General features: G+C 42.9%; 1 protein-coding gene across 1 annotated transcript in view; it reads left to right on the forward strand.

Annotated features, from left to right (window-relative positions):
• The first annotated feature begins 370 nt into the window (after window positions 1-370).
• The window catches only part of chmp1b (charged multivesicular body protein 1B), a 34,367-nt gene continuing 22,183 nt past the window's right edge, over window positions 371-12,554 (forward strand). Inside the window, exons 1-4 of the mRNA XM_070883125.1 lie at window positions 371-470; window positions 4,974-5,071; window positions 8,040-8,186; window positions 12,247-12,315. Of these exons, the coding sequence (XP_070739226.1) occupies window positions 452-470; window positions 4,974-5,071; window positions 8,040-8,186; window positions 12,247-12,315 (333 nt within the window). The 5' untranslated portion in view covers window positions 371-451. The remainder of the gene's footprint in view (window positions 471-4,973; window positions 5,072-8,039; window positions 8,187-12,246; window positions 12,316-12,554) is intronic.

Here is a 12,554-nt window from a genome sequence, read left to right on the forward strand (position 1 = left end):
TGGCCAGGGACTCCCAGGTATCAGTGGGGATGTTGCACTTTACCAGGGAGGCTTTTAGGGTGTCCTTGTAACGTTTTCTCTGCTCACCTTTGGCTCGTTTGCCGTGAAGGAGTTCCGAGTAGAGCACTTGCTTTGGGAGTCTCGTGTCTGGCGTGCAGACAATGTGGCCTGCCCAGCAGAGCTGATCGAGTGTGGTCAGTGCTTCAATGCTGGGGATGTTAACCTGGGTGAGGATGCTGATGTTGGTGCGCCTATCCTCCCAGGGGATTTGCAGGATCTTGTGGAGACATCGTTGGTAATCGGCTGATTGACAGGGGGCGGGGTTAATCGGCTGATTGACAGGGCGCGCCTGTGACGTCGGTAGGAGCGAGGCTGCGGCCGGAAGCGGAAGTAGTGCTGTTTGTTGTGAGCGAGCCGAGACTGACTCGCCGCCGGTCAGTTGGAGCTGAAGATGTCGTCCAGCCTGGAGAGTATCCTTTCAGCTGGGGCCTGAGCGGCCCGGGTTCGGGTGGTCTGCCGGCCGGCCGGCCGCGGCTCTGTGTGGGGCAGCCCGGGGAGGCCGCAGGCTGGTCTCGCGGGTCTGCGGCCTTTCCCGGCTCCCGGGCTTCGCTCCCGCACACAACCGGAGAGCAGAGAGGGTCCCTTGGGTCGGGAACAGGGAAGCTGTCGGGGCCTGGCTGGATGTGTCGGGCAGCAGTGCGGAGACTTGTGGCACTGCCCTGGCCAGCAATACCTGGGCTCGGCGGTCCCCTGAGCCAGGCAGCTTGTGTCCATTGCCGAGTTAATCCACCACCACTCACAGCTTTACTTCAAATGTTGCTCCCTCTGGATGCAAACCAAATGGGACCATGGCATGAGGTAACAAGCTTTGTAAACCGACCAACGGGTAGTTCCGAAGAGTGGGATGGTACTTTTTATGCTAGTTTGTTTCGAATATATGTGTGTGTTTCGATATCTATAGATGTAGTAACTCTCTGTTCCTGGTACCAATCTCTTTAAAGCACTTCCAGCACTGTAGTGATAATGTAACCCTCTCGCCTCTCCTCACTCATCACATTAATCCATAAGGAAAAATGTCATTAGTGAGACTAGAATGTACGAGCAGTTGGAAACTTAACAAAAATTGGAATTTTATTTTGTGAAAAATAATGTTCAGATCTGTCAACATGCTCGCACACTCTGGTTCAGATTGTATCTGTAAACTGCCAATCATTGCTCTGTCTGTAACATCTTCCACTGTTACTGTCTGAACTCACCATTATCTATATGCCAAAACGTCCTGTCTTGTAAAATCGTAACTTCATCTTTGGATCATCTGTTACATGTTAAGTAGCGTCATCCTAATTAGCTTAAATAACTGCTATTTGCTTAGTTTACAATGCTGAATTGATGCACCAAGATAAGAAAAGCTACCACTGCTGACCAGGAACCACCAACCCACATAAAACCAAGCAAATACCCTAATTTCATTGTGCCATTGCAAAGTAACTATCTCAAAACCATCTAATGGAATCTCTAAATTTTTTCAGTAATTTCAGTGACTGGTATTTTCTGACTGTGCAATAATATATTTCTAACAAACTTAGAAATACACTAAAAATAACACATCTTTTAGAAAAAGAACATTGCGTTAGCACATCCTGCAGCAGCTTCTCCTCACTTGGGTTTGTCCCTCATCAGCACCCAGAGTTCAAGTTCAGCTTTCTTTCTGGAGCTGGCAGCTTTTACTTCTATCAGCATTTCACTGGCTGTGTGGGCAGTTAGTGCTTGTTGGGTGTTTTTATGACTTCTCACACCTATATTCTGCTTGTAGGTTTATAAAGTAGTTAGGAATCTGCTGAACCAAAACACTGCGCATAATTAAACGCTCTGTATATGGTGTATCTACATCATGAAAAAGAGTCACTTCAAAAAGTGGTTTATATTTCTGAACTTATCTTTATAGACGTGTCATAGATTCACTGAGCTTGCTACCTGGTATTCAGTTTACATCTGCACACAGTTAAAACCATCAGCTATCATTTGCCAAATATGTTTGCAGAGCCATACTGTGTAAAATATTCCATTCAGGTTTCAAATGTTTCTTTGAGCTTTTAGAGACAAAACAGTACTTAAGTTGCAGAACAATGAGATGTGTTGGACTGTAAAATAATCAAATGCTCATGTGTATATTTGTAACTTGCAGGAAGACAGTGATTGAGCAGCACTGTATGAAATGTGTGTGTTCTGTCTCTAAAATGCATGTTAACTGTGCAGTCTTGGAACTGTTGGTTATCAAACTTGTAATGATTGTATCGCAATTGTTAATCATGCTTTTGAGAGCATTGTGCTTTAACAAAACTGGACTGGTTATTGGTGTCTGGTGTGATGTCTGCAGCAATAAAATTAGAATTCACTTGACCTGGAAAATCTGCAGTGTACATTTAAAAAAAAACAACCATTGGTGCCTGGGAGTGGTTTCACTTTGGGAATCATGTGACTGGTTATGGATTGCCCATGCCTCGCCCTTGTGGTTTCTGATGTCATCACAATACTTCAGTAAGTTTACTTCCTGGTCATGGCTCTTTGATATCCATTAATCTCTGTATATGATTCAACTATTTAGTATGGATTGCAAACTGCTTTGCAATTCTGGGTTTTGTTTTGCTCCTCTCCTCCACCTTTTTTAAAGTGGTTTACCTGACTAGTACTTCAATAAAATGGTGCACAAATTTGAAAAAAAGGTATATTAGATGATTCAGTTTATAAATGTATTGCCCAGCGTGCAATAGAGACAAGCAGACCAGGAAGGTTTGATTTCTCCCTTTGCATACAGAGCTAGCTGGTAGGGATGTGCCACTGAGCTAGTTGGAGGAAGGGATGGGGGTGGGAATTGGCCAGGGTTACTGCTCTTAATCAATATCTAGTGATTCCTATGAGAAAGTGCTTGTGTGTTGACATTGGTTACAGAGCATATCAGGTTGAATAATCTATGCTCGTGAAGAATTGGCAGGGAACCAGAGAGATGTTCATGCATGTGGAACAGTAACTCCCCAGGTGCACTCCCCCAGCAATAAGTCAACATCTGCCTGGCAGAGGGAGGGGGGGAAAGACATCATGCAAGAAAATACAATAGAAAAAAGCTATGCAGGAAGAATTTTTTTTAATGCTCACTTTTAAAAAAAAAAAAAAAAAACACCAGTAAGACAGAAAACTCATTAGCCATCTATAAGGAAATCAGAAATAGAAACACAAAAAATGCTGGAAATATCCACAGTTAAGGCAGCATCTGTGGAGAGAGAAACAGAGTTAACATTTCTCAAAAACTATCAGAAAGTCAACGACCTGAAACATTAACTCTGTTTCTTTCTCCACAGGTGTTGCCTGACCTGCTGAGTATTTCCAGCATTATTGGTTTTATTTCAGATTTCCAGCATCTGCGGTATTTTGCTTTTGTATAAAGAAATAAGTTCGCTTGTGATTTTGATTTCTTTGATTTTTGGTGTCCATCATCATAGGCAGTCCCTCAAAACGAGGATGACTTGCTTCCATGCCAAAAAGGGATGAGTTCACAGGTGTCCACATGATGAATGTAGGTCCAGGGCTGGGATCTTAAAATGCCACTAAGCGCCTCACATATGAGTTCTACTGAAAAATTAGAACTGCTTAGCTTTAACCTTGCAGCACCATCCTTTAACAGAAATGTTGATCAGAAAGTTCCATGTTCACTTTAGTAAATATAAACCAGCATTCACAGCTAAATCTATCCAGAAAGAAAAATAAATACGTTCGATATCCTGTATTAGAAAATGCACTTCCTCTGTATTAATGTGGCATTCTAATGATATTGTGAAATGTAAAAACATTCCAATATTCTGGTTTTATTATATACAGTGAATTGTATTGAGGAATGTGCTGGACTGTAATGTTTTAGTTCTCTTTGTGCCTTGGGTATTCTTTGCTGCACCAGTAAATCTGATTTTTCTTGCATTGATATTAACGGCCAGTGATCTCAATGAAGCCCAGGGTACTTGGGTGATGAGAAGCAATTGAGATCTTTGCTTATGGTGATTGTAGTGCTGTTAGCAAGATTGGTAAAAGCAAAACAGTGAGTTTCTGTATTGAAGCCATGTTGGGTTTCTGAAGGCCAAGAGATTAATCTGTTCCCCAATTTTCCTTCCATCTCACCTGAAGACACTAAGTTGTGCTGGGATACAGTTCCACAGGTACTGCCCCCTCCTCCAGTGCCAACCATTGTTTGGTGTGATTCGTTGGTGTACACTCCACACTGGGTGTCTTTTGTAATGTAAAAGAGCCATGTGCATTATTGAAACTGTTTCAAGACCTGTGATATTGTGCCAGGTCCTGCTGCCTTTCAGTTCAGCTGGCAGAGTAATGACTTGTGTAATTGACACTACACATGACTGCTTGGCCAGAGTGCAGTGTGGGCTAGAACATTGCAACTGCAACTTGCTCAGACCACCCATTTGTAAAACAGTAGAAATGCTATTGTTACCATTTTTCTAAAAATGAAGGAATCACATTGTTATTTATTATGCCAACAAGTTAAGTCATTTCGTGGCTTTAAGTTACTTTAAGACCACCTTAATATCTACAGTAAGAAATAGTCTGGTTGAAAGTTTTAAAATCTGTTCTGTTTCAAACGTTTGCCTATTATATAGAATATTTACTTTCCAAATTACATTGATTGCTTTTAACTTTTTGGTTTCTTATATGATAATGAATAGATAAGAGCCCAAAATTGGTGAAGGACCCCGCCCGTTCAGGTGCTGCCCAAAGGACTGCTGATGGCCACGGGGGTACCTGATGGTACTTTGGGCGGGATATTCATCGTGAAGGTCCTTCAAAGGGCGCCGGGCGGCAAATGAGGGACTTATGCCGCCAATTTGGGTGGCAGCCGGCGGGAACTCTCATTCTCGGCGGCAAATAGCAGCAACCATTTTGGACAGTACATCCTTAACACTTTTTGTCAGAACACTTGTTTAACCTTAAGTTTGCTGCAAAGGACCTTTCCAGAAGTGCCAAAAAATGTGATAAAGAAGAAAAAACAGAGAAAGCCAAAATCAAAAAGGTATTTAATTGTTAGTGTTTTGCACAGCAGGTGGGTGAGGGTGCTGCGTGGGATTCAGCTGCTCAGTTCACTGAAACACTTCCTTCCAGTCTTCCTCAGACACATTTTACTTCTGTTACACATTTACCTCCTGGCTTCTCCAAAGTCTGTATTTTCAGCGAATCAAATGTATACATCAAACAAGTGACATCAGACAGCCCTTCTATTTGTCACAGAAAAATGTGTGAAGTTGGGAAAGGGCTGCTCCCCACTGTTGTCAACCATGGAACATGGTCGCAATCAGACATGACTAAAAAACATTGTAAGACAGTTGTTTAAAATTTCTAACCAATGCTCTATGCTAATGTGCAATCGTCAGCTTTCCATGTCACGGATCACTTAAGTCACTTGCAGAAACTGCAGACTGCTGCTGATGGTCCCAGATCGATTTCTGTTCAGGTCTACGTTTTGTGAATTTTCATTTTTTTCCCCCACTGAAAATGTTCTTATCATGATCCATCTTAACTGAGCCAGCTAATTGGTTGGTTGAGTGTCACTTTGCAGCAAATTCATTGGCTGCTCTTGACGACCAATGGAAATATCAGTTGTGTTGTAATGTATGACATCAACAAGCAGCTTGAAAGTGGCATTTTTTTTGTTAAAGTTCCCAAGTCTAGAGGAAGTCAGTACTCGTGCTGATCTGTTTATAGAATGCCTGTTAAAAGATTTCTTTCTTGCCCAACATGGAGCAAAGATTTAATTGAATTATAAAATGTTGTAACTGTTCATCTTCCAAGAACAAAAAGATTTAAGCTTGGATTTTGTGGTCAGCGGTGAAGTGAGGCCGCTCACCACTGACCTTGAAGAAAGCTGCCCCCGAATATGTAGTGATCTCTGTGGTGTGAATTTCACCTTTACAGACATTAATTTCACCTTTCCCAATGTTAATTTCATTTTGGCGTCATCTTTAGGGGATATCTAGTAATTCACATGATATAATTTTGTAGGTGTAGCATTGCAAACTAAACCAGGCCCACAGATGACGTGGCTGCCTTGATATTTTTTGCAATCGATCTGTTACCATAGAATCTGCAGCAGTGACTTTATGCTGCTGTTTAAGGTTTACTTTTAATAAATCTGCTCCGTAGTTTATAGCTTGAGGTGAATGATCTGACAGAATGCTTATGCTTCCATTAGACTTGGAGAATACGAGGAAGCTGGTACCAACAAGTTCCAAAAGCCGATTACAGTTATGGTTTCTGTTTAATCCTGGGCAATGCTACATTATCAGAGTCCATACTTTAGTTTGTAGAGAGCAAGGGCTCACTTGCAGGTATGGTCTTTGGCAAAGTAGAGGCTAAAACCAAGACAAGTAATTATGGAATTTATTAAGACTGTAATTCTCCACTGTTTGCATGCTCATAGTATGGCATTCTGTGGGACACAGAATGTTTGTGTTAGGCATACAGGTACAGCGTCTTTCTCTCGTTCCGAATCCAGAAACGCCCGAGCCCAGGTTCATGTATTTCCGGACTTTGGAATGTCTTTCCAACGTCCCGAGTTCTGACATACCTGGGCCAAAGTAGGGAGGGGAGGGTCGGCATAAGGCGGGGGGCAAGGTCTGCAGTGGCGGTCTAAGGCGGGGGCCTAGGTTGGTGGCCCCCGAGGCGGGTGAGAGGTCAGCTGGGGAGAGGTCAGCGGCGACTCGAGGCAGGTGTCCGGATTCCGGAACATTTTCCGGATTCCCGGACGATCCCGCCACGGATCGTCCTGATGTCCGGATTCCAGAACAGTACGGATTCCTGAACTCTGGATTTTCGACGCTGTATCATGTTTTTTGAGGAGAAATATATACAGCTGCCTGAGTTTTATGGGGAGTCTTTGGATGGATCTCGATGATAGATTTTCTACATTAAAGGCGCTTTATAAATGCATGTTGTAAAACTGCATTGAGCCACCGTGGGGGTGGGGGAAATGAACACGAGCATGCAGGGCACCGAGTTTACGTCTCTTTTTCTGAATCACCCCAAGGTGGGCAGTCGTGTCATTGTAATAAATTTTAGTCTTAACGGTTCTAAGAGTAATTTCAGATGGTGTCCCATTTTATACTTGAATGCAAATCCATCCATGACCACTGCGAACTTTGAAATGCTCCATAGAGAAAAAAAAACACACTTTTTTTGTTGGAGGCGAATTAAGACTTTAGCTGCAAGGGGCACAGTGATTTCCTGTACCTTTAACAGATTGTTGGAGGAATAGTTGAGAAAAACTTTGTATTTGCTCATTTCTGTCACACCAGTTTGGCATTCTCTGATGAGACTTTTGTCAAGTAGATTGACACAGTTTTATAGGATAAATGAATTTTTATTTCCTCCAAGGCAGACTACAGATGGCAGTGTTATTTACCAAGATCGTTAACTTGACAATATTAATATATTTTTTGATGAAATGTCTCTGCAAATTGAACCCAACTGAATTTGGTAATTATATATTTTTGTAGCTAATTTATTTTGCTTGTGGATCAGTTGATGTACTGTTCATGTTGCAACTGATGATTCTATGATCAGTCGAAGTTGTAAGGATGTTAAAGAATATGTTCTTCCAAAACAAGTGGTCAAACCAAGAGCAGCAAGTACAATGGAAATAAAAAAGTTGATATATTGCAGCAGTAAGTTTTTGTAGACTGGAAGTGTATAGATGCAAGAGTTTTAATATACAAGTTTGCCACTTGACATTACATGAACTACTTTTAAAACTGAAAGCAGATTTTGCAAGCCATTTATTTGCATTGTGTGGTGGGGTATGATGAAAACAGATTTTCATCGGAGACTCCTATAAATTTATTGGAATGCATTAAAAACAAAAGTGGTTTGCGAGGATTGAAAGGAAAGACTGATGTAGATATAATCCCAGAGATACTTTTAACAACAAAGCTCAACATTATGTATTTTGAAGTGCCTGCTTTGTCACATTTTATGATTGCTTTTAGGCAATTCAGAAAGGTAATACAGAAGTAGCAAGGATACATGCAGAAAATGCAATCCGGCAAAAGAACCAATCCATCAACTTTCTGCGAATGAGTGCCAGAGTGGATGCTGTGGCAGCACGTGTTCAGAGTGCAGTTACAATGGGCAAGGTAAAGGACCTTTCTGATATCTACATCCAAGTTAGCATACGTATGTGTGAGCCAATAGAAAAATGTCATATGTTGGGTGTGTTCCATTTTTGAATATCAGGATGGGAGCAATGGCAGTCTTTTACCTGTGCTTAATGGATGTCCACTGAGAAGTGGTCCTTCAATGGCTTGTATCGCGAATCAGCCTTTGTTATCTGCTGCCTCCAAAATCTGTGCCCACTTTTTACATGGTTCCCTCCAGTTAGAATCACTCCAGTCAGGTTTCCCTGAAATGGCCCTAACCAAAGTTACAAATTACATCCTCTGACTGGTGCACAGTCTCTCCGCAGCATCTCAGCCTCTGACATGTTCAACCACACCAGCCTTGTCCAACGCTTCTCCATCTACATCTTAATGGGACTGCCCTCACTTGGTTCCACTTTTGCCTGTTAAATCATAGCCAGAGCATCTCCAGCAGTGGCTCCTCTTCCTCCCTCTGCATGCTACCTCTGGAATCCTGTATGGATCTATCCTTGTCCTCCTCCTCATCTATATGCTGTCTTTTGATAATGCCATCCACAAACATGAGGTCAGGTTCCATATGTATGCTGATGACACCCAGTGCTACCTCTCCATCCCCTTTCTCGATCCTTTCCACTGCCTCTCTGCTGTCAGATTGCTAGTCCAACAATCTGTCTTGGATGGGCTACAGTTTCCTCCAGTTCAATATTAGGAAGACTGTAGCAATTGCCTTCTGCCCCCACCACAAACTTTATTCCCTCTCCCCAGTCAGTGTCTCAGGCTGAACCAAACAAGCTGAACTTCAAACCCCCTATCCTCTCCATCATTAAGACTGCCTACCAAAACATTGGGAGGGGGGGGGGGGAAATTGCTTCCTTCGGACCCGAAAACATTTTACGAAAATACCTGGTGGTCACCGAGGAACCTTCAATTGCGGTTGGAGGCCTTCATTTGATGCGCAGCGTATGGGGAGATGACTCCCCTTTATATATGGAAATGCTGGAGTCACGTGGGCCTGGACTACCAATCACTAGGTAGTATTCTCATTGATAATCGGAACTCTGTTTGTATGAGTTCCCATTACTATCAATGAGAATAACCCCCTAAAACAAGAAACACAACATCATAAATTTAAAAAAAAACTCATATTTAAAAATTAATTGAAATTAAAGTTCATTAAATGTTTTAGAAAAAATGGATATTTTTTGAATTTTTTTGTTTTAATAGGGTTAAAAATAAACTTGGCTTAATGGACAGGGTTTTTAACATAAAAATGAATGATTAAATTACATTTTTATATGTTTTAAAACTTTCGCTGGTAAAAGTAAGCTATGCGCCTGCTTTTACTAGGCGTAAAAGTTTGAAGGATATTTGCTGGGCATGAGTTGGGCAAATAGCCCAATCTCCCGCGTGGTTGTCCTTCTCCCAGGGATACGGAGGATCTGTGAAATCTTGACAGAGCAGAAAAGGTGGTTTTCGGAGCATGCACATCTCGCTTCGAAAACCGCCTTTTGCGAGACCTCGCTGGGTCTGTGCTCTCTACATATGCACCCGGTGAGGCCGGAATTTTCGGCAAAATGTCTGCTCCTCATCCATGCCTTTATCACCTCCAGACTCGAGTAGTACAATGCTATCCTGGTCGGTGCCTCGTTCTCCACCCTCGAATCTCAGCTCATCCAGGACTCTGCAAGTCCTGTTCACTCATCACTCCTGTCCTACCTTGGCTCCCAATCCTTCAGTGCCTCAAATTTAAAATTCTTATCCTTGAATTTTGATTCCGTTCTTGATCCTGCATGTTTCTATTTCAGTAACTGCCTTCGGCCCTACAGTCTTCCTCAAATTCTGTTCTTCTGACTCTGGCCTTGTATGCATCTTCTCTCACTTCACTCTATCTTTGTCAATCAAGTCTGTGGCCATGCCTTCAGCCACCTAGGCCCCACATTCTGGAATTCTCTCCCTAAACCCCTCTGTCTCTGCACATAAGAACATAAGAATTAGGTGCATGAGTAGGCCATTTGGCCCGTCGAGCCTGCCATTCAATGAGATCATGGCTGATCTTCTACCTCAACTCCACTTTCCTGCACTATCTCCTCACACCTCTCCTCCTTTAACACCCGTCACCCCTGTGCTCACTGATCTATATTGGCTCCTGGTTTGGAGACGCCTCGATTTTAAAATTCTCATCCTTTTATTCAAATCCCTCCACGGCCTCACCCATCCCTTTCTCTATAACCTCCTTGAGCCCCACAGCCCTCTGAAATCGCTCTGCTCCTCCAATTCTGGGCTCTTGCACATCACCGATTTCTTTCTCTCACCATTGGCGGATGTGACTTCAGCTGCGTAGGCATAAAGCTCTGGAATTCTCTCTTTAAACCGCTCCTCCTCTACCTCGCTATCCTCCTTAAGTCGCTCCTTAAAACCTACTATTTTGACCAAGCTTTAGGTCAGCAGTCCTAATATCCCTTTGTGGCTCCGTGTCAAATTATGTCTGGTAGCACTCCTATGAAATGCCTTGGGAGGTGCTATATAAATGCAAGTTGTTTAAAACCCACCTCTTTGACCAAGCTTTTGGTCACCTTTCCTAATGTGTGCTTCTTTAACTCAGAATACATTTTTATTTATTATGCCTCTATGAAGCATCTTGGGAAGAATATCTACGTTAAAGACACGATGGGGGAGAAATTGCGTAGGGCCCCGTTTGGGCGATAACTTTTGTGGTAGCGCAAAAGTATCACCGGGCGCTACGCGAGTGACTTTGACGCGAACTTCCGGGAAGGAAGTGGAGCGCTTAATCAAGCGCTACCACTTCCCTTGGAGAGCTAAAAGCCGGCAAGAGGGGCGGTAGTGGTGCAGCGCTGCACCACTGTCAAAGGTAGTGGTGCAGTGCTGCCCAATGTCGAGAGCAGCGCTGCCGGGGACGGAGGCACCTTCCCTCCCTTAAAGGGCCATTGCTGCAGGCTCTGCTTGATGTCAATCCCCTTGTCGCCAATGGCAACTGTGATCTGCGACGATCAGCCCCAAGCACTCTTAACAGAGTGAAAAATTTACGTAAGGGATTCAGAAACATTTTTTATTGATACAAGCGGCCTTACCTTTAAATACCGCTCCCCAAGTGGCCAGCCTCCCTAACAATGCCTCCTGCAGCTGCCGGTGTTGACGCCTGACGATGCTGCAGGGAGCGGAACTGAAGTTCGGGTCCGGGGTGCTACAGGGGAGATGCGCAGCACGATGACGTCACAATCTCCGGGCGCAGGAGATCGTAGTGTTAGGGGTTACCATCGCTGCAAACCTCGACTGGAATTTCGCGGGCATCGGTACATCTGCCACGCCCGGTTGCAAAGCTGGTAGCGCCCCGTTAGTGCCCCCCTGGGCTAATGCAGGCGCAAAGGTGGGGAATTTCTAGCCCTATATAAAAAAAGTTGTTATTGTGAGCCTTATAATTTATCTAAATAAATGGTCAGTACATCAGGTGATGTATGTCAGTTATTTTCCATATGTGGAATACAGAATTTGTTCCAAGTATGTGACATAACCCGACCCTAACTATCTTTTCAGGAGCCCAAACAGGTTAAAATATATTGTGCAGTCGTTCTTGCCATCACTGTCTGCCAGCTGAAATCAGTACCCCATTATGATTGGTCCTAACACATTGGGGCATTAACTGCGCAAGTCAAACCACCTTGCTGGAGCCACACAACAAACTACTGCAAAAATCACTCCAAAAGCTACAGAACATAAGCAAAATAGAGGCCAACAAATTCCGAGTAAAATCAAGGTTATTATCAGTACCCACATATTCCTTCACTCCCTTATTTGACCAAACTGCAAATTTGTCATCAGTGATGCTGGTACATATTGCATGTTGGGCAATAATATAGCTATTATGTCAGAGCAGACTTCCACTTGCAATGCAAGTTTCTTTAACTATATGACATGAGCTATACCGTTGCATTGTGTTCATATAAAGGATAGGATATATGAGTAGCAGCTTTGTTGCACAGATTGATTATGGCTATGAATTAATTTCTGCATTTGGCCAAATTGTCACTTCTTGTTTTAGGTAACCAAATCTATGGCAGGAGTTGTCAAATCCATGGACATCACCTTGAAAAGCATGAACCTGGAAAAGGTACCACTTAACTTAAACGGCTTTAGTTCAATAATTTCTTGCCTTGTCCTTTCCAGTTATTGTAGCGCTGTGTCTCAAAGAAGGCGAACTTTCAGTTATTAATTTTTAAATATTTCATTCAAACTAAAATGGATTTGTAACTGTTAACTCTTGTATTTTTTTGTGTATGTATAATTTTCAAATCTCCGTGTAATTGTGGGAATTCTTTCAACCAATGAGACGGTAGAACCCGAGCCAAT

Source organism: Pristiophorus japonicus, chromosome 6, assembly GCF_044704955.1.
Source record: "Pristiophorus japonicus isolate sPriJap1 chromosome 6, sPriJap1.hap1, whole genome shotgun sequence".
Classification (NCBI taxonomy): domain Eukaryota; kingdom Metazoa; phylum Chordata; class Chondrichthyes; family Pristiophoridae; genus Pristiophorus; species Pristiophorus japonicus.